At 39.6% G+C, this 22,513-nt stretch overlaps 1 protein-coding gene across 1 annotated transcript; it reads right to left on the bottom strand.

The window, feature by feature from the left end:
- Positions 1–46: 46 nt before the first annotated feature.
- tnfaip3 (tumor necrosis factor, alpha-induced protein 3) lies at positions 47–21,641 on the bottom strand. Its single transcript, XM_077582349.1, has 9 exons — positions 21,317–21,641; positions 17,994–18,338; positions 11,643–11,833; positions 11,404–11,545; positions 10,315–10,485; positions 9,568–9,748; positions 8,357–9,324; positions 6,956–7,164; positions 47–5,743 (listed from the first exon to the last, which is right to left on the bottom strand). Exons 2-9 carry the CDS (start codon positions 18,298–18,300, stop codon positions 5,444–5,446), a joined length of 2,469 nt encoding a protein of 822 aa, XP_077438475.1. The 5' UTR covers positions 18,301–18,338; positions 21,317–21,641; the 3' UTR covers positions 47–5,443.
- Between the last annotated feature and the right edge of the window lie 872 nt (positions 21,642–22,513).

The following is a 22,513-nucleotide window of genomic DNA, read 5'->3' as shown; positions in this document are numbered from 1 at the left end:
GAGTGCAACAATGAGGCCACGCGTTAAAAAAAACACAGTAGACAGATTTGTGATTTCTTAATAAAAATAATTCATTTCAGGACAACATATAAATAATTATTGAATCACAATACAGATATCTTGATATGAATAAATACTTAATAAAACCAGGCTTTCGTTTTTCTCTCTTGCTCCATTCAATACTCCACTGTCGAAAGGTCCCACAAAGAAAAACTTGCATGATTTGTTACACATCCCAAAGTGAAAGTCCTTTTTTTTTCCTCCCTCCTCACACTGGTTGGATTAAGGTGGGTGTGGAGGCCATTAAAGCACACGGAGATCTATAGTGTACGCACACTACACTTGAACGTGAAGGCAGACTTGGGCCGCACACGGAAGGGCAGACTGGACGCGACACTCGGCTGGTGTGGCCCAAGAGCCGCCAATCGGGGCTGATACAGTGCAACCGCCAAAGTCAAACGCAATTCAGGCCAAAAATGATTTGCCTGGCATTAGAAATGATGCGGGGTTAGGGTTAGTTTCTCCTGTAAAAGAAAAAAAAAAAAAGAAATGATGCGGGGCAAAAAAAACAAAAACAAAAAAGAAATGATGTGAAGCCAACTAATCCATTACAGAAGCCACTCTGTGGACATCATACAACCTAAAAGGTGTTTTTAATAATTACATTTTTAACTCATAAAAGTGGAGAAGTTAGTTCCCGACTGTATGACGAAACTACTGAAATAAAGCAAAACTCAAGACAAACAATCAAGTGTGTCATTTGTTACGAAGCTTCTTTCGTTTTTAGCCATTATGCTTTACGTTAGCCTATACTTGGCAAAATATGTTGTGAATATTTCCATAATTAAGCCACTGTGATCAAATTTTGAGGAAATTACAAATAGCTTCTGTGGCCAATTTTCATGCTAACAATTAGCCTCTATGAATGTTAGCTTGGTGAAATTATTGCAAAAAGCTTATTTTGAGACTATCTACAACAAGTTTTTTTTATATAAAAAAAAAACATTCAAACTATTTGTGAAGAAAATGTATGTATAAAAAAACTAAAATAAAACTAGGTAGCCTTTGAAAATGGCTACAGTTTGTTAGAAAACGGGCCATTTTTATGCTACCCATTAGCAACTATGCTATCTATGTTAGCGTGTGCTTGATCAAATGGTCGCTGTCGTTTAAAAGTGAAATACTCTTAAATTTCTCAGATGACTGGCAAACACCAAATGGACAGCTAAAGTAATCAGTAGCCATCATTTTCAAGTTAACTCACTTTGCTAGCAACGTTAGCATTTGCTTGGTAAAAATATGATTGTGAATGTACATTTTAGAATATTAAGCAACGCAAAAATGACAAATTTTTAAAAAGATACATTCAGAAAATATACAGCAATGGTTGAAACTACAGTGAAGCAAAACTATTCATCCTTTGAAGATGAAAGCAAAGAATGACTTTTTTGGGGGTCATTTTCATGCTTAGCGGTTAGCCACTATGCTACCTAGCATCTGTTAGGTAAAATTACAATTGTGAATGTAACTGGTGTCATTTATAAAGACTTAGGGCCATTTGGATTTAAATACATTCTTAATTCGCACTATTTTTTGACGGACCTTGCTAGCCATCACACTTTCAGTTATATATTGGTCACATTTGCATTCACAATTATTTCAAGACCTTACAAGGAACAAAATTTTCCCACAAAAATAAACAAAAAAAAGCCTATTGTGAATTCAAATGATTTTACTTTTGGGGTGTGTGACATTGGGGCGTTCCACTGTATCAAACAAAAAGCGCTGCCGTGTCTGGCTTGTCCGAGGCGGCCATTTTTAAGGAGGTATAACAACAACCGTTTGGCGCTTGATGGCACATGTACATTATTTTGGCAAAGAAACAACACCAAAAAAAAGAAATCAAAGCTAGTATTAAAATACATCTGGAACTAACAAAAAAAATCCCCTAGTAAAAAAATAAAAGAGGAATGTCAGTTTTGCGACGCACGTGTGTGTGTGTGTTTTCAGTGTGTGTATGAGTGTGTTTTAAAGATGAGGCATTAGGTCGGAAGGTCCTACAGCACGGACCCAGATCCATATTCACAAATGCACTTCAACCCTCCTGTTAGGTGCAATTCCCAGGATAAAAATATAGTTTGTTACTTCTGGGGTCAATTTGAGTGTAATGATTCGAAAAATGGGGGAAAAAATCCCAATGGAGATTGTTTATATCTCATTATTACAGTAAAAGTTCACATTTTAATGTGACAATAAGACATCAAAACCAAAACTAAATTTAACTTTGGCATTAGGCAAAAAGACAAAACGAAGCAATTTCTTCCGATCACTGGCTTTTGTGTCTTATAAAATAAAATTGCTCGGTACGCAAGTACGCTGCTCTTTTGTAATACTTTAATAATAATTAAAAAAAAAAAAAAAATGAAGTCTTTAAAAAGTTTGAGGATTTGAAAGTCTGAAAGGTTTTTTTAAAGGAAGTTCAAATGTGAAACTTGCCAAGTTGAACCGTAATCATTTGTCACGCTTACCGTAAAACTTACCACAAAGGGAAATGTATAACACTAAAGCATGATTAGCTTCCGAAAAATTACTTTGCGTCAACATTTTGAAAAGAGGATCATTGACTTGTTTTGCGTGTCAAAAAGTACCTTCTTGTTTTTAAATGCCCCACGGCATAACAGGAGGGTTGATATCATAATAAAAAGAAAAATGGGGAGCGCTGACGTGGGGATCAGGCCCCTGTGGTCCGTCTTAAAGGCAAAAACGTCTGGAGGATCAGCCCCAATACAATACCGTGCTGTTACAGCAGCAGCAGTACAAACACATTCAGATACATTGTGCCGGACCAAGTAGGCAATCAAATGGTGTGCGCGCATGTGCGTATGTGCATATGGTCTGCGTATAGGTGCTCAAGTGGTCCGTAAACAGGCAACAAAAAAAAAAAAGGAACATTCAAGGCAACTGATCCGTTGTAATCGGGGCTTGAAGAAGGTAGAAGAACGTAAATGCTGAATGGAGTCTCCACTGGCTACAATGGAGAGGCTCTGTGCGCGCGGAGAAGCACAACCAGCAGGGGCCTGCCCTGTCTGTCTCGCACGCTTCAATATTCAACATCAGTCCAAACGTACATGGGGGGTTACAGAAAATGACATTTCCCACCGGGCCCTCCACGCTAAGTGCATTTAGATTCAATCTCTGTCAGCATGAAACTTGTTAAAGTTTGATAGCGGGAAGGTAGATTTGATGCGCTGGCACGGCGCAAAATAAAAGGAGATTAAGTGAAGTTGAATCAAGTTTCCGAGGAGATCGTGAGATGTGGGGACGGGCAAAGGAATCCAATCGAGCTGCGTTGAGAATTGGTAACGGAAAATAATGGCAAAGTCGTAATGTGAGGAAAAAGTCGTAAAGTTGCTTTTTTTTTGCGGAATATAGTCACACTCATGAGAACAAAGTTTTTGTTTTGTCTTAAGAAATTAATATTAGATCAATCAAGAAAATAATTTGATATAATAATAATAATTAATCTTAAAACTCAGTGCTAATAAAAAAAATAATAATAATAAAAAAAAAAAGGTTTTCAAAATTGTAAGGAAAAAAACATGTGAACAGCATCATCATTTTGATGTAATTTGTAAAAAACTATATTTGAAACCAAAAACGTAAGATTGCAACTTCACTCACTTGAAATTCCGACTTTATTTTTCAAAAACTATAACTTCACTTTTTTCCCCCCACCTAAAATGACAATTTTACAAAGCAATTTTATTTGCGTAAAATTACGACTATTTTCCTGAGATTACGACAAATTTATTATTGGCAGTGAGTATAACTTTATTTTCACAGATTTTTTTTTCTTTGTAAATACCATAAACATATTTTTTGTGTTAACTGTGTCTTGAAACAATGAGCCAAATTAAGAATATGATGTCCGCTATGGAAAATTGAGAAAAGAGGAATTCAAATTCAACAATGAATTGAAGTACATTGCGTGAGCTGCCCGCCCCTTAAATGTGACATCATACAAAGGAGAAAAGCCACTTTTTGGCAAATCTCTACCCTGGTCAGCCTTTCCTTAAAAAAAGTGCATTTCCGAGACCTCAATGGCTGGAAAATATACTTTTCCGGAAAAACACCCATGTATGTTTGGACAACCGTGAATTTGTTTAGCATGAGCGACGGTAACATATACAAAGACGGATTTCCCTCAAATGACCCGTGGAAGATGAGATCACACTATATTGATTGTAAGAGCTTGTTTTGTTTGTTTATTTTTTGTTTTTGGCAAGAACATTGAAGGGGTTGGGGACAATTTTGATTGGTTTGTAACTCTCCCACTCTCTCTCGTTCCCTGGTGAACAAATGCTAAGACAGACGGACGGAAGGACAGACGGGGGCTAGAAATCCTTGGCTTTGGTCTAGAACAGTGATTCCCAACCACAAATGAGTGTTTTATCCAATTTTACAACATTTTGTTCACTACTAATAATAGAGTTGATCATCTTATCTTTCCGTAACGCCTTAAGATGCCACACGATGGTGCTAAAGCCCTTGCTGACAAGAAAGCAGTAATTGGTGTCAAGTATGCTGATGATGCATCTCGATTAAGTGATACATCTTGATTAAGAGAAACATTTTGTATGTCAGAGAGGCGCTAACTTTAGTCTGGGTTAGTACAAGTCTTTACTGACCGTGCATGAACATGCGCATTTCTGGTCCATTTTTTTTTCTAAATCAAATAACGTTAGCCATTTAAAGGGGAGTTTGAAATGATCATGTATTTCGGGGATCAGAGTATGTCATGTATTTAGTTGAAACATTTTTTGCGGATGGTCAATTACTTGCGGTGTTCCGCAGGGCTCGCTTTACAGTGCTCTGCATATTTGTGGCTCGCTGTCAAACAAACAAACAAAATCCGTTTATTGATCATTTTAAACACTTCTTATTGCATGTTCTGCCAAGGAACTAAGGGTTTCACTTAACAAAAGTAGTGCTTTGTCGCATTTATATAGATCTCATCTTTAGACAGCAGGGCTCAATCGCTTCTCACTATTGGTTGGGAAACAATGGTCTAGAAAGCTAAAAAAATAAATAAAAAAAAGTCGGCTGATTCCGGTTGACGTACAATCATTGCGTCCGGCACGAGAGGGCAGGTAACCTCTAAATACATTTTGTACACGTGCGGCCGCAGCTCGTCGGATGGTCATAATTGCACAAAGAGGTATTGTGAGAGGCCATGTCTACTGCGCGCACATACACACGCACACACTCGCTTATCCCCCCACGTGCACACGCGCACTCTCACATTCTACACGAGGGAGGGAAGGGCAATATGTGGGCTTTTTTTTGTGGGGGGGGGGTGATTTTCAGGCCATACGGTTACTAGTTAGTCACTAGCTAGTTAGTTAGTTGGTTGGTTAGTTAGTACGAGAGAGGAGTTTGGCGTTCATCCGCGGTAGATCTGTTTGAAGTGGTCGCATTCGTTGCAGTAGCCCTGTTTCTCCTGGTTGGCGTAGTGGTCGCAGCCTTGCGTCCGGCACCGCTGCTTGGACTTCTCCTTGGGCGCCTGCGCCCGCCGGCCGGCGTCCCTGACCCCCTGGCCCCCCCGCGTGTGGCACTCGGGGCAGAGGTCCGTGCAGCCCGGAGACACGTTGCTGCAGCCGCTCCGCCGGCACTGCGTCTGCGTCTGCGTTTGCGTCTGCGTCTGCGATTGCTGCGTGGATCGGGGTTTGGTGGCTCGCTCGCGCTGTTGGGGCCGACACGACAAATGGTGGAAGGTAAGCTCACAAAATTAAATAAAGACCAGAGCAGGGGTAGGCAAGACTTGTGGCCTGAGCCCAATAAAATAAAATAAAAATCACCATTATTTCGGCAATAATTGAAATTTTTATTCAAAACAAGAAAATGTTTAACTCTTTGACTGCCAGACGTTTTCAGAAAAGGGATGCCGTGGGTGCCAGCCGATTTTAAGCATTTTGACTGATCTTTCAAGGTCCATAGAAAATTATGTGTTTGGACTATGGAAACACACATACTACCAAAAAAGATTGGACTCTCATCTTTCATCAGAAAAAAAAAGTTTGTTTCTACCTTATTCCGTTTTTCAGTAATCCACAATAGAAAATGGTTAGTTTCACCTCTGTTTTGAAACAAACGTCTTTTAACGTCTTTGGCACTCCTCCATAGGATTTTACTAAACGTTATTTAACGTTTTTGGCAGTCAAAGAGTTAAGTATTTAAAAATATTAAGACCAAGTAAAAAAAAAAAATAGAAACACTATAATTATGTAAGTTCCTTTTGGATCAAACTGAATTTATAATAATATATATTTATTTATATTGGCGAAAACTTGAAGTTGGAGTGCAGCATATGCAATGTGCATTAGGACAATCATTTATTTTTTGGTACAAAACAAGAAAATGTTTAGATAAAATAAAACAAATAAAAACTATTAAGACAAATAAAATTCTTTGAAACACTATGATTGGGGATGAAACAAAATGTATTAAATTAAAAATTTAATTAGTAGTTTTAAAATAAAAAGGTGCAAATGTATAAATTTAAACAACTCCAAAATTTGTATTTTTTTTACAATTATGTTGATTTTGTAATTGTGGACTGTAAAAATTGAAATTGAATGAATTTCGATTAATTGCACAGGAGTGGTCCCTCCATTAATAAAAAAGAAGAAAGAAAATAGAAAAGAAAAAAATATATTGTATTGTTTTCGGTAGTAATTTTTTGTGTTTAGGTGGTTTTTGGGGGTTAGCTAATTTGTAAATTTAAGAATTTTTGGGGTCGACAAAATAAATAAATAAATAAAAAAAAGCGGTACATACAGTATACAATTTTTTTTTTTTTTAATGACATACTTTAATAAATAAATGGTCTAAAATAAAAATGGATTTGACTATTTACAAAAAACACCTGGTCTAAATGAGAGGAAGTGGCACCTACCACGACAGGGGGAGGGGAGTGTGGCGTGCGATGCGCCGCCTGGTTGAGCCGTGCGCTTTGCTCTTTGACGTAACATTTGTCACAGTAGCCCTCCAGCATGGCCTTGCCCAGCGCGCCGCAACCCGGCCCGCGACACCGCGTGGCGTTCTGGAAGCCGGCCTCCACGCCGTGCCGGCCCTGTGCCGGGGCTGGGGGAGGAGGTGTCAGGTCTGGAACGGGAACACGCAAAGTTTTGAATCATGTGAACGGACGATGATGAGATGCGTATCGTTCCTTCTTTACTTTTTCATTTTGGAGATTGAAGATGAAAAAAAAATTAAAAGTGACTTTTCATTACTAATGCTTATTATCAAACTTTAAGGTCCACATTAAACCCAACAAAATGAATACAGACCTTGATTAGGAAAAATAGCACTGTATTATATGAAAAACAATAAACCATAATAAAGGAGAATTTTAAAGTAACAAGTTTCGTAAAGTATAATTCTAGTACATACTGTAGCTTTTGTATATTGAATGCGTGCCTTCAAAAAGTGTGTCCTAGTGATTAGCTTCAGGTGCTGGAGTCAAAACTGGTCCTTGTGCGCATTTTTTGTCTGTATGTTTGTCACCGTTTAATAAACTTCTTAACCTTCATAGGCATCTGTGGCTCTCCTTGCCCACGGTCGAGGGTATTACTGCACCTTGATTGCACCATATCTTTTAACTTTCACTTAAGCAATGGGGTATCGGAAATTTTGGCTTGTTTTGCAAGAGAGGAAAAAAACTATCAAGGAAGCAATGGCTCAATTTGAAAGACTCTTACGTTAGGCCACTTGTAAGTCTTATTAAAATCCAATTCAGTCCCGTCCATTAAAATGTTAACTTTTAAATTGAGAATTAATTTTTGAAGTATGAAGTCTTTTCTTCTTGCGAATGTTGATTTAATCTCATCAAATTTGGACTTTTTTGAAATCAAATTTACTTTTGTTTTATTTTATTATTCTAAAACAAATTACTTTATAATTAACTTTTTAATTTTGAATTAAAATTTACTTTTTAACAAAATGTATATATTTAAAAACAAAAAACATGTTTTTCTCAACCACAACATTCTTGTAATATTTTGACTTTATTTTTCAAAAACACTAACTTTTTTTAAATGTAGCATGCAACTTCATTGTCACGTTTTTACTTTGAATCAAAACATTTTTGGTAGTTTGACATTTTGTTCAGAAAATAGTAAATATATTTTTTTCTTGTAAATTGTGCTTTTTTTTTATCTCAATGACATTTTTTTGCCCTGATACAATGATAAATAAAATATTCACACACTTTTTCATTTCTTGATTTTCGATTACCAATTGAAAATGGAAAGAAGGAATGACTGATGACGAACTGCGTGAAGGGAAAATAACTTACGGTGGTTGGTCTGATAGTCTACGTAGCAAATAGTGCAGAAACCCAACTTCTCCGGCGTCCCAAAGAACTGGCAACCGGATCGTTTGCAAGGCCGGGCAAGCGGTACCTGCCAGGCAGAGGCGTGCCCCGGCGTCAGGGCGAGGCACGGCCGCTCGGGGTCCCTCGGCTGGCTCCAAGCCGAAGACGAGGCCTCAGTCCTGGGCTTGCCGGGCTGCGGCTCGCCCGCTTCCGGAGCCTGCTGCCTCTGCATGCAGGGTGGACACAGCCCGTTGAATATCCGAAAGGCTTCCTGCCTGCACATGCTGCAGCGCTCCGTCTCCACCTCGCGGGGCCCCCACTGGTTCCACCCGGGAGCCTGTGCCGCAACGGCGTGCGGGGCTACGGCATCGGGGCCCATTCCCGATCCCGGCGGCGCCTGGTTCTGCCTGGCGTTGAAACAGCGCTCGCAGAGTCCGTCGTGCTCAACGCTGAGGGTGAAGAGGCAGCCGGGGGTTTTGCACTTCATGGCGTGAGTTTCGCTGTACAGGCTGAGGCTGGGCGCGGTGGGGGGCGGGGCCGAGCATGGGCTGGACAGCACCACCACCCGGCTGGACGAGGAGGACGGCGGGCTGCTGCTCCGCCCCCCTCTGGAGCTGCCCTCGCTGCTGTCCGAGCCGCCGCCGCCGCCCTTGGTGTGCACCAGGCCTTCTATCCTAGTTCCAGCGCCGGCGGGAATCGTAGCCTGTCGTTTCTCGAAGCACTCGTGGCAGTGCGGCTGCGTGTCCACCGACACGTAGAATGTGCAGCGCGGCGTGGCGCAGCGGATCTCGATGAGCGAGAGCTGCGAGACGGAGAAGGGTGGCGGGCGTTGGGGCTGGGCCGCCCACGCCTGCTCCTTGTCCTCTTGCCAGCGCTGGTACTCGTGGTTGACCAGCTGCAGGTAGTCCTCCATCAGGTTCATGTCCTCCGGCAGGTTGCCCTCGTCCAACCTTTTGGACGATAAGGAGTTTTTCAATGATTGATATCACCATTTTTTTTTATGATGCTATACACAATTTTGAGAATGTGGTTCAAAAATTGCGCCTTCGCTACATGCCCGATTTCTATTTTTCATGGGTTCTTACTCTTATATTCTTGGAAACTTAAGGCACTTTTCTCAGGAGTTGCAACTTGTTGAAATGGTGGTCCTTAAAATGAATTAATCCTTAAAAGATTTCCAAAACGAAAAGTACCGTGCGGCGTTGATGATGCGTGTAGCGTCGTATCCCAATCCGATGACGGGGATCTCGATGAGCAGCATGTAGTCTTTAAGGAGCCTCTCCTTCAGCTGCTGCTCCTTCTCCATCAGGAAGTGCACTTTCAGCTCTTCAAAGCCTCCTCGGCCGGGATTGATCAGCGGCACGGCTCGGATTTCTTCAGCAGGAAAACAAAACGGGAATGAAGACTAATTACGGAAAACTTTTAAAACTGAAGGGTGGCTCAGTTTCTCATTCAACTCATTTACTCCCAAAAACGTAAAAGTACGTTCTATTTTAAATATTACAATGCTCCCAAAGACGTATTTAAACATTTTTTATGTTTATTTATGCTAGAGTATAGAGAAGGCTTTGATATAGCCTTTGAGAATGGTAGTTATTACAAAAACGGCCAGCAGGTGGTAGCAAAGTATAAGAGACCAACTAGGGCCATTTTGCAACAAGCTCTTTGCCTGTGTTTTCATATTCGTGAATAATGATGAAACTTGGCTATATTCTAATGCTAATTGCTGCAAAACGAAAACAGATAGAAATGTACTTTATTCCTGATGAAAGAAGAGACGCTAATCTTTCTTTTGGTTGGTTCCATTTTATTTTATAGCAATAGAACACAATATTTTATTTTATACATGTTGGTATTTTTGAATAGGGTGATGCATTTTTGTTGTTTTATTTTAATGGGGTGGTTCAGGGGCATGACTAATATTCAACGCTTGTCCTTACCAGGGCCGCTGTCTTTGATGGTGATGAGGGGCGCAAAGTGCTGCGAGTCGTAGCCCAGCACGATGGGGTACTTGTAGCACTCGGCCGGCGGCCAGTGCAGCGGGAGGTAAATCCCGCCCACGTTGAGGGGGGAGATGGACGAACCCGATTTCAAACTCCTCAGCACCTGGTCTGTTGATGAAGAAAATCACTTTTCAGAACAGTCCAGTGTCCCCCAAACAAAGCACCAGCTAACTTCCTTTGGCTGTCTATGCAAATTCATCTGACTACATTTTTATAGTAAAATAATATAAGACAAGTCTGGTTTGAATCCAAACTTTTTTTTGTTGTAGTTTGAGAATTTATTCTCCAAAGAGTAATATTTTTTTTCTTGTCAATTGTGCTTCGTTTCCCCTTTCATCCAGTTTTCTTTCAGAATATTTTCACTTCATTATATATAAATATATATATATATATATACACATATGTAAATATATATATATATATATATATATATATATATATATATATATATGAATGATTTTATTTTACTTAAAATCAAAACTTTTTTAATTGATACAAAGAGTAAATTGAGATTTTATGTCCAAATTATTATTTTTAGCAACCCATACTAGTTTTGATATTTCTACTTCTTTGTACATCTTTGTACTTAAACTGTAATGTTGTTCTCCAAACACATTGATGTAAACTTAAAGACTTTTTTTTCTTGTAATGTAAATCAATATTTCTCTTGTAGTACTAAACTGTTATCCCTTAACCGGAACTTTATTCTTGAAATATTTGGACAACATTTTCATAAAAAAACAAAAAGAAAAAATCCTTTTTATACACATATTTGTAAGAAGTTTTTTTTTTTTTTATCCCGATGTGTATAGTACAGTGTAGACAGACACATGCATGTCGTTAGTCCACTAGCATAATTGCCTACGTTTTTTTTTAAGTTACTGTCAAGACGTCAATACAAAAATAACAATGTGTTAGCAATTTCCCCCCCATTATTTCTGTGTCCCTTCTCCAGGTTAAGGTAGTCCCCAAAGACTGAATCAAGGCAAGTGGATTGTTGTTGTTTGTTGAATTTGTTGCGTGCACCTGCGATGACGATGATGGGTCTGCGGAGGATGTTGGAGAGGACGAAGATGTGAATGTCCTCCAGCGAATCAAACTGGAGGCCGTTGCTACTGGAGACCGGAGACGCCATCTTTACGATCTTTTCCCACTCGTCCTCCCAGTTCTGTAAACCGTGCAACACATGAATGGCAATTTATCGATTTACTGAACATAATGAACGACTGTTAATGGTTTTGACAGGGGTAAGCCTGGCTTCTCACCGTGGTGGTGTATCGGAGGCCCGTCTGGGTGAACTCTTGAGAGTGCAGAAGCTCAGCTTGGAAGCGTGCCCGAAAGACGCCAGCGTCCGTGTCTTTCAAAACTCCGTGGAGGGCTTTCCGGAGGACCAGGTCCGTGTCCTGGACACCCAGCATGTATTGGGAGGCAGCGTGCAGCAAACAGTTGCCATCTCCTTCAAACACACGCCCACAAACAAAAAAGCAAATTCATACCGCATTATGTTATTCTGTGTTTTAGCCAGACACAAAATTCATACATTACAAATTAGTATTGGCTTGAAATAAATAAAATAGCTACAAGAAAAGGAAAGGAAAGTTGCAAGAATATGGTGAGTGACATATTAGAAGAAGCTGCTATTTTATTTATTTATTTTTTTTAAAAAAGGGGGACTTTCAAATAATTTATATTTAAACTTAACTTTTTCACTTGTTGCTGAACTGACTCTTTTTTTTTTATTGTAGTCAGAATTTTATTTTGAAGTTTTAACTTTATTTCATTTATTTAACTTTTTTTCCCCACTAACATATGATATTTATGTGTTTTTTGTTTGTTTTTTTAAGGATTTAATCTTGTGGCTTTATTCTTAAACAATATAAAAAAAAATAATAATGGCAAATTCCAGTTAAGTACTCTGACTAGATAACTTTTTTTATACATATAATATTTACAATATAACATTTGTATACATATTTTTACCCAAGAATTGCTTTTTGCAAATTTATTCTCGCAAATTGTCCTTTTTCTTTGTTGAAATAGAACTTTTTTTTCTTATATTTTGACTGTACTGTACAGTTTTAACATTTAAACTTTTCTTGTAATATTTTTATTTTAGTAATAAATTGACTTTGTTGTCTTTTTTTTGTGTGCTAAATGTGTACTTTTTCTTGTAATATCTCAACTTCATTGTTTCAAATATTTAGATTTTGGCGTTATAATATTTTGCCTTCATTCTCTTAAAAATGCCATATTTGTTTAAATTGTTGCTTGATTCTTATAATGTTCTTTTTTTTAATACATTTATTAACGGCATGATGGAAAAGTAACACAGTGAGGCACATAAAAGACATATTACCTGAGGCAGTTTGTGCATTGAGAACCAAAGTGCAAAGATAATTACAGTATATTGCATGTACATAATACACGAGCATGTACACACACGCACGCACACGCAAGGTGGAACGTGGGGATTTTCCGCGCTGTGGGCTAGATTGTGCGATTATATGACGCTCGCATGTCTGAAAGCACAAAGTGAGCAGCGCTTCTGCTTTAGAGGTCAACCATGAGAAGCCATGTGAAAGTAAACACATCTTCATTGCAGGCTTATCTCCAAACTAGCGTTCTCACAATACCAACATTCTGACTCTGAAACGATACCATGGCAAATAAATACCATACCAAGTAACTTATAAAAACATAAAACGCATGTGCATGTGGCTGCTCATGTCTTAAAGCAACACTAAGGAACTTTCAGTTTAAGTTGATGATGTCGACGCCATATAGACAAAAGCGGTATTGTTATGTCTGAAGGAAGACCACATTTCCCATGAGGACAATTTGAGAAACAAGAAATTACCCTGCCCGAGGAAAAACAACCAATCAAAGACAATCATGGCGTGTTCAGTGCCAATCATTTGTCGTGCACTCGCAAGACACACTACATCATTGCACTGACTTGGGCGCCTCCTTGGGTCTTTCTGTCATTGTGAAAGATTATGCACATAGCCTTGTTGTTGCCACACTAAACACAGGAATTTCCCAGCTTGTGCTCTTCATCATCTTCATCCCAGCTCGTCAAACGCAGCACTTAGCCGGCCCCGGACTTTCCGCGGGGGGAGAGGGGCGGGGAGGGGGGGGGGGGGACGGAATGCTGGCTGGCGCCTTATCTTGAAACACTGTTGATATCATTACTGACACCACGTATGAATGAGTGTGCGTCTGCATGATACACTTTACGTGTGGTCAGAATGAAAAAGCCAGCAGCTGTGCAAGCAAAAGTATTGAAACAGGCCACACCTACAATGGAATTTTATTCTCATACAATTTTCACTTCTTTTTTTATTCATGTAATATTTCTACTATTTTCTTGTAATACGTTGGCTGTATTGTATTTTAATCAAAGACTGTAACATTTGTTAAACTGTTACTTTACCCTCTAGCAATTCTGACTTTTTCCTGTAATATTTTTGGCTTTATTTCCACAATATTCAGCGTTTTATTACTTTAATATTTGGACTTTTTTCTTTGAAGTTATTCACGTGACATTCAAGCTTTATATAGCTACTTCCTCAAAGCACAACAAAACAGCAGATTATCATACATTGATAAAGTTGTGATATGTTATTGTGAATTAAATGATTGCCTCAAATTTTTATTTCTTACAATATATATCAGGGATGTGATTTGACCAAAGTGAAATTATCTGAAAATTTAGCCGGGGGTCTGGGGGCCGCTGGCACCCAGCTAGGTCCAGGGTTTTCTGTGTTTTTAAGTACTTTCAATGCACTCACATGACAAAGAAATAGACAAAACAACAGCATAAATTTTCAATGTATATTGAACTATCCCATATAAAATGGCAGTTTTAGTCAACTCAAAATTAGTCACATTCAAAAACATTGGACTGCCTTTGCTTTTAAAAACTATCACTGAGAATATCATCATATCTAACTAATGTGATTACTAAGTTAACACATAAATAATGTTGAAGAGTTCAAATTTCATGAACAAATAATTGTATCATGACCAAATGAAAAGTAACTCATATTAGAGCATACCACAAATGTCTTTGTTATAGCAGAAGATGTTATCTGTCGGAGTCATGTGCATACACAATGAACTACTATAAAAAAATAAAAATAAAATAAAAAGAAATCGGACTTTTTTTTGGGGGGGGGGGGATAAAAAAAAGCGGAATTCCGCGAATTAGCGGAAAAATCACATCCCTGATATATATATACCATCATAGACATTTAGCAGATTTAATGCTTTCCATAAATACATGTTGGTCGGCATTTTGACGTGGCCCCTCGACAACCGTTCCAGTTTCTCGCATTGCGCCTTTGTAAAAAATAAATGCCCACCCCTTCGCTTATAGTGTCAAAACCGCGCCACACTGAAACCACCAAACGTCAGATGAAGGTGTTTTTTTTGTGAAAACAATCCCGATGTTGAATTATCAGGAAAAGCCTGCATGTCCAAGGCGGGTCTATACGACCTCTTGGAATCGTTGTGCTTATTATTATTATTCTTTTGGGAGGGACTCAGCACGCCCGAAAAACTCAATACAATTTTGCAAACGCATAACGCGTACACTCTGGAGAAGATTGAAACATTTTTACGAGTCCCATACAAGACTCCGCCTCCCCAAAACTTACTCAGCGTCTGTGAAGTTAGTTTTTAGTTTTTTGTTGTATCTATTGACAGGAAATTGGGTGGAAGAGCCGTGATTGTTATGACCTTCCCCAGCTGGCGCCTCATTGACGGACTGTGTGTGTGTGTGTGTGTGTGTGTGCGCGCGCACGCAACGCTCCAGTGACTCAGCGGCAGACATCTAATGTGTGTGTAAGTGTGCGTCCTCTGCTGAATGTCACGTCTGGACGTTTCAGAGTTCGACGAGCTTTCCAGCTCTGGCATGCGACTGTGCGTCTCACTTTGATGACATCATCATGCGAGGGGCCAGGAAAGTTTTGTCAACTTCAGGGTGCTTTCTGAAGAGGAAATGAGCTGGTGTGAGCGAGTGTGTTACACACACACACAGGACGAGTTCCTCATCGATGCTGTCATGGTGATGCTTGAGATAAACAGGTGAGATTATTTCTGCTTCCTCCTTCGCCAGTTTGGGTTGATGCTTCCCCTTTAGCGCAGGCGGCGAACCAACAGCTAAATACGGCCCACAATGCAGTTCATAAAGCTGCTACAAGCAATGAACGGACCCTTGCAGCCCCACTTAATAATCAAAATGATTGACGAAAATTTAGCATTGACAAGTCCTAATATTTGGGTAAATTAGTAGCAGGAGGAGGAGGAGGAGGAGTTTGTCAAAGTGGAAGTGCTGAAATTGAACAAAATGGCTATTTCAAACCAAAATGGTGGACTGTTTATTTTCGGCTCCTTTTTGGTGCATCTCTTTGATCAAAAGCTAACCCTTATGAAAACTGACATGATACATGTTGGCAAACTTCCCTTCCATCTTTGCCCACACACAGTAGTGGGGTTACCATCCACCCATTTTTTTAAATTCCATTTTTCAAGAAATGTGAAAATAAAACTGAATGGAAACGCTAGAAATTGGAAAAAGACCCCAAATTCGCAAAAAGGTTTTTTTACGCTCAGAGGGGGTGGATTTTGAAGCATATCGAAAAAAGGAAGATGCGAATTTTGGCTATTGAAACGCTGATAAAACCGGATGCACGTTGCCCGTGTTGACCGGATTAGACGTACGTTTGTAGTCCCAAAGCAATGTCGGACGATAACGTAAGGTATGTTTGGGGGAACGACGAAACGTAAATCTTTTTGGAATTAATTAATTAAAGAAGCGAATATTAATGCTATTTTAGATGGAAAACAGCAAAGAAACGCTACGGTTCATTAACTCATACTACGTCATCGCACAGCGCAGCCACTTCCTGGTCGTCGTCGTCTTTTAAATTCCTGCTGGATGACATCTCTATGGCGCGTACCCCGTCTCAATATTCGCAAAAGAAGAACATTTGGAACGGTTGACGGACTGACGGACAGTACTGACGGAATGCCCTCCTCTCGTCTGTCAGTCCTAAAATGGGGATGATGGGACGGATGATTAAAATCAAATGACGGACTGACAATTACAGTTTGGTTGAGTTTGAAAAATGACAGACCGACAATGACAGAATGGTGCCGGAGCGATGCCGAATGACAAGTTTGTAAAATGCCCATATCTGCATTTCATGCTACCAAGGTGACACCGAAAAACATTTTTGAAGTATGGAACCTCCCAAGATGACCGTCACGCCAGGCTTTTCAAACAATACACAAAGGTCTTTATCCAAAAGGTTCTCCAGCACTACTTTCACAGTTCCTCTAAAAATAGAGTCCTTTTGTACAGCGCGTGACAGCTGTGCTTGGTTTACTACTGCCACGTTTGATTTAACGAGGCCAAGCCGGCTGTGACACACCTGACGGCGCGAGGGATGGCGTAAATCTTCCCGGCGACGTAAATCTATTTAAGAACCGGTGAGATTTACACCCCTCCTGCACAGGCGGCGAAAAGGAGTTGTAAATAAAAGGGTGTGAAACCACAGAGTTTCCCCCAGCGCGCTTCACAACGCGCGTGCCGGGATGTTCCGCGCCTTTTTGCGAAAACATGACTACAGTTGACTCGCCGACGACGTCGTTGAGTTCCTTATCGTACTATAAACTCTTAGGAGTTTAAATTCCTAACTTGACTTGTCACAGTGGCTAATTAGTCCATTTGTAGCCGATCGGCGGCAAGACAAAAGTCATTTTGGGAAAATGCCCGTCTCAACGATAAGGGGAATTATACAGATGGAAAGAAAGTTGCTGGTAGGCCCATTAAAAAAACCTGAAGAAAGTGAACACTGGAAAAGGCTCAGCAAAACCATGTAATCATGTATGAACATTTTGTATTTATTTATTTTTTTAAAGCAACAGGGGTTACTATAATGTAACCACTAAACAGATGCTTGTCGATCAGTAACCTGAAAAAGGTTGCTTCTGGAGAAGACACAATAACAATAGAGTACCGCACGAGTAATACTATTTTTAGACGAGAAGGCCAGCTCAACATAGAAGCTCACAAACAACCCATGCTAGTACTGCTTGTTTTTGTTCTCATTTATCTGAAAAAAAAAAAAAAAAAACACTGCTGCTATGGAACTTGCAGGGTGTTGTATTATGGATGTTTTAATTGTTTAGCACCTTGACTTGCATTTTAATGCATCAAAGGTGCTATATAAATAAAGTTTGATTGATTAATTTTTCTACTAGCCAATCAGCACTTCACGCAAAAGACAATAACAATATTGGTGACTTCAGGAAAGTGGGGGAATCAAATGTAAAAAAAAAAAACAATAAAAAAAAACAATGACCATTGGATTTGGAAAATAAGCAATTGGTGGTTCTATAACCTTTAACGTGATTCCAGTCAGCCAGAAAGCTAAAGAAAGTAATTTGCGGAAGAGACACAACAATACCCATGTATCTACTAAATAGGGAAACAATGACGCAACCCGTTTGGCGCCAAACCAGCAGGTGGCGCGATAACCCTTAACCCGATTCCAGCCAATCAAAGTCATTTATGGAAAAGACACAATCGCAGCAAGCATCGTTCTTACCGTTGGTCCGCAGGGGCACCATCTTCTTCACCTCCCGGCACCAGTTGAGCTTCTTCTCCTGCTCCAGCGAGGCCTGCATGGCCCGGTCCAAGATGGCGGCCTGCACCACCTCGCGGAAGGCCTGTGGAAAGTGGTTCATGGCGATCATCTCCAGCGTGTAGCGGTGCATGCCGCGCAGGTGGTGCATGAGGCCGCTGCTGGCCACCGGCTTCACCACGTCGTTGGGCACCCGCTGGCGGATCTTCACCGCCTTCAGCAGGTTGGACACGAACAGGAACTTGGGGAGGAAGTTCTGGCCCTGCGACATGGCGGCGGGGAACGGGAACCGGCGGCGGAAGGCGGAAACTGCAACAGGGGGGAGACGGTGGAGTCGGTTAAAAAAATAATAATAAAAATAATAATAATAATAATAAAAAAAATAATAATAATAATACATTTAATTTATCAGCAGCTTTCATGACACTCAAGAACACTGAAAAATGAGGGCAGAGAAAAATAACAATAAAATATAAAATACATAAATCATTTAATAAATAAATAAAAAGGCGTAAAATCAATACAGTAAAAGGAAAGACTGGCAGGAAACGTTAAGTGCAAGAGGCAGTCCGGAACAACAGGTGTGTTTTGAATCTTGATTTGAAGGGAGGAGAGAGTCACTGTTACTGAGGTTTGTCTGCTGGGAAACTACAGCCGGAGATTCCCCTCCCCCCCCTTTTTTTTTTTTTTTTAAATTGGACTGTTAATTTATAGCTGGCTTGGGAAAGCACCACCAACACAATCATCTGTCCACTAAATCAAATGTAATCCACAAAGAGATCCTTGTATTCTAGTTTGTGTTGCTCCAGTGTCCCGTTGTGCTCGGTGGGGGGGGGCAATCCCACAATGCGCTGCTGTTTTTACACACTGGGATCATCAGCATCACACTTTTTGCAATTTTGCGTTACGGTCAAAACATCTTGGATGACATTTTATGATGTCACATACATGACAGTATCAGTACTGTTTTTGCTATTGCAGATAGATTAGCAGCAGTTCACAGGTGTCACATTTTAGTGGATTTATTCAAGGGATTTTTTTTCTCATATTTTATTTATGAATTACCTTTAGAGACAGGCGAGTACTGATACTATAATTTAAGAAAAAGTGGGATGTATCATTTCAAAGCGGCACTGGTTGCATGGAGGGAAATCCTCCACATGCAAATTTCCGCCATGACAAGCACGAGAACGCAAGTACTTCAATTTCTTGTGTTCAGTTTATGGTCGTATACTGTAAAGGCGCGTTTCTTTCAAATGAGCTGTCATGACAAGTTACAGCATTTAAAAAAAAAAAAAAAGCATACAGGAAGTTGGAGGTGACGAGTCAGGTGACGAGTCAGGAGTCCCGTCAGATGTAAATTTGCTGACGGGAGTGCAAACAAAAGTCTGTTGTCGGAAAGTCAGCCAAACTTTGTTTGCTTGACACGTCATCTCAAAGTTCCCGCACGCTTGTTATGCATTGTGCTGACAGTAAATTACATTTTTATGTAACGTTATTTAACAGCTTTCAGCCTTTTTCACACATCATGTAAAAGCCAACATTTACTCCCCATAATGTTTTTGTCAGTCTCAGAACTTTACTAGTTTTTTTTTGCTTGTTTTTTTAAAACAACAATTTTTTCCTAGCCAACTTTAGGACTTTTTATTTTATACATGATAAGTATTTTCTCAGCAAAATACTATACTGTACTTTTCTAATAATTATATTTGTTAACATTGAAACCTTGTCTCTTATTTTAACACGTGTCATTATTATATTTGTTATCTTATACCATTAGTTTTCTCATATTATAAAAACGTTTTAGTGGAAAAATAATACTACCTGACGATTATTCAGTCGGTCATTTTAATTGACCGATACTAGCTCTTTTAAAATAATTTGTCCTGTTGTGTTTGTTAAAACTTTACAACAGAGAAAAAAATGTGTACATACAAAAGTCGATTTTAAAAGAAAGAAAAATTAGCTGATTTTTGCCTCTTTTTTTTTTTTTAAACACATTGCAACTGACAAAGATGTTGACATTCCCCCAATTTCTACAGCAAATAAAGTTTTCCAAAATTTTAACATAACTGAAAAGTTTAATTTAACTTTTTTGTTTTAATTTCTAACAAAAACAAAAAGCGCAGGACGCTGCCAGTATTGGCAGTACTTTATCTCTTAAAGTTATAAAGTGAAATTTTAAATAAATACATTAAAAAAAAAAGGAATACTTGAAAACATAGCAAATTTAGGGGTTTTGTCAGGGTTCATAAAAGCGATGTTCCAAAATTTCTTTGCGACAAGAAAAACTGTTTGCAGCAAGTAAAAACAGTCCATGAACATCTTTGCAATAATTTTCAACATTTTACAAACCCTGACGAAAACCTAAAATTCACAAAGTTCACATGCATTCGCCACTCAGTGAGATACGAGCTTTATCGGCCTTCAGATTTGTAAAAAAAAAAAAAAAAAAGGCTAACCAATATTCGTTAAAATGCAAAAATATCGGCACCCATATTTGACCCGGCCTACCCCTAATCAGTACTCGTATTGGTCTGTAAAAAGTGGTATAGGACATCCCTAAAAATTATTATTCATTAATTCCAGATATATCTGTGTTCATCCATCTATACTAACAACGTATTGTGACAGACAGTAAGATGAAATGTTTTTCCATTAAAAGGCAAACCTGTGGAGCCACCTGTTGCCTATACAATACATACAACTGAACAATAGCTTTGTGTTCAACTTAACTGGCCCACATTTCACAATAAGCAATTCAACATGTGATGTGACCGAGATCATCATTATTTCAGTATACTTTTGGAGACATTTCTCCAACGCAAAATGGGTGCCTCGTCTCAATAAAGGTCGGAAAACACTGCTTTAGGGGGCTAAAATGTGGCCCCTGAGCCTTACGTTTGACACCTGTGTCATACATGTTTAGGTTCACGTCGCCAACTGTGGCAGGTGCGCGAGTAAAAAGGGGGAAGGGGGTCAGACATGCACCACACATTAGTACATGTCAGTGACAACGAGGCTGACGTAATCCTCGACGACAACAATACAGCCCGACTAGGCCCCCGAAAAGCGTCCGCTCACATTCGACCGTTGGTCGGCTCAAGGGCCCCCGCGACTGCCCGTTCGCCTGTGGAGGGTGACGTCTTTGTAAACAATGGCTGTCGTGAGCCGCTTGCTCCGCCGACTCGAGGAGGGCCCACACCTCCACCTCCACCTCCACCGCCACCTCCTCGGACTAGCCTGGCGAGCCGAGCCGAGGAGACGCGCCGTCGGGTCGGGCTTACCTGTCCGACGTGCGCGGGGGCTGGTGCTACAACAAAGGCCGCCGGATGCTCGGCAGCCTCGTCCTCTCGTTCCGCGCCATTCGAGCTTCTCCTCTCCGCGGCGCGGCAGCTATTTTTGTGTGTGTAGTGTGTATGTGTGTGCGCGCGTGTGTAGGGGGTGGGGGCTGGGGGGAGGACCGCTCGCACTTAAGCGAGCCCTCTTGTTCACGAGTACATGCGTGGACGCCAACGATAGCGTTTAAAACCTTGTACAGTTAAAAAAAAAAAAAGAAAGAAAGAGGGGGAGAGAAAAAAGCCCAAGTCAAGGGGATTTCCACGCTGGGACTTTCCGTCCACCCAAATATTTCCCTCCCTCACTCAAGTCACCCTTCCCTCCCTTCCTCACACCGGGCGGCTGTTACGCCAGGCGCCGCCAGGGGGAGCTCCCGGGCGGAGCTGTCTTGACTGTGCACAAAAATAACTCCTCGAACAACAACAATAATACAATTATAATAGTAATATTCAAAACATCTTATGACAATATTATTTTGTTTTTAACAGCTGTGTGTCATTATCTTTATCGTTTCTTGTTGTTTTTGTCCTTTAAAAAATGGAACTGAAAAATCTTTATTTTTTATCTATCATATAATTTATCATTTATATTATTGTTATTGTTTAATATTTCTTAATTCATTCTCTTTCCTTTATTAAATGTATTGCATTACATTGGTCAACAGCAAATTTTAATCATAAATAGCTTTATGTCCCCCAAAGATATTTTTGGCACAGATTAGAAATTTTTTTTTTTAGTTTTTTCCTAGCACATTAGGTTTTTGAGATATTTTGACGTTTTTGTTTCTAAGTTTGACCTATAAAAGCTTGTGCAAAACAAACTTTATCATGCACATATCAACCTTTCAGAAAACATTCTACCATTTGCTGAACCTAGCCCTTATTTCATAAATATTACTAAATATATTGCTTATTATATTAGGGGAGACCGGGGATGATAGTAACACAACCAAACAAAACACAAAACAAATTGTAGAAACAATAATGAAAAATTATATTGTATTGTGCAAACACTAAATTATAATAAATATAAAAGCTAAATAGAAATGTAACAATAAAAATTTAAACAAAGGTAACCAAAAATAAAATAAGCTAAAAAGTAACAAGAAGACAAAATACCAGCAAATGAATTTTAACTGGTGTAAA

The sequence above is a fragment of the Vanacampus margaritifer genome, chromosome 12, assembly GCF_051991255.1.
Source record: "Vanacampus margaritifer isolate UIUO_Vmar chromosome 12, RoL_Vmar_1.0, whole genome shotgun sequence".
In the NCBI taxonomy this organism is placed as follows: Eukaryota; Metazoa; Chordata; class Actinopteri; order Syngnathiformes; family Syngnathidae; genus Vanacampus; species Vanacampus margaritifer.
Note: the sequence above shows the minus strand (reverse complement) of the source record. Positions and strands in the feature narration are given on the sequence as shown.

What these genes read in the sequence shown, in the direction of transcription:
- tnfaip3 (XM_077582349.1), bottom strand. Translation starts at nt 18,300, where the DNA reads ATGTCGCAGGGCCAGAACTTCCTCCCCAAGTTCCTGTTCGTGTCCAAC. An exon ending in GGTGCCCCTGCGGACCAACG is followed by an intron (nt 11,834 to 17,993) that starts GTAAGAACGATG and finishes GTGTGTTTGAAG; the next exon opens with GAGATGGCAACTGTTTGCTG. An exon ending in ACTCCCCTCCCCCTGTCGTG is followed by an intron (nt 5,744 to 6,955) that starts GTAGGTGCCACT and finishes CGGCCCCAACAG; the next exon opens with CGCGAGCGAGCCACCAAACC.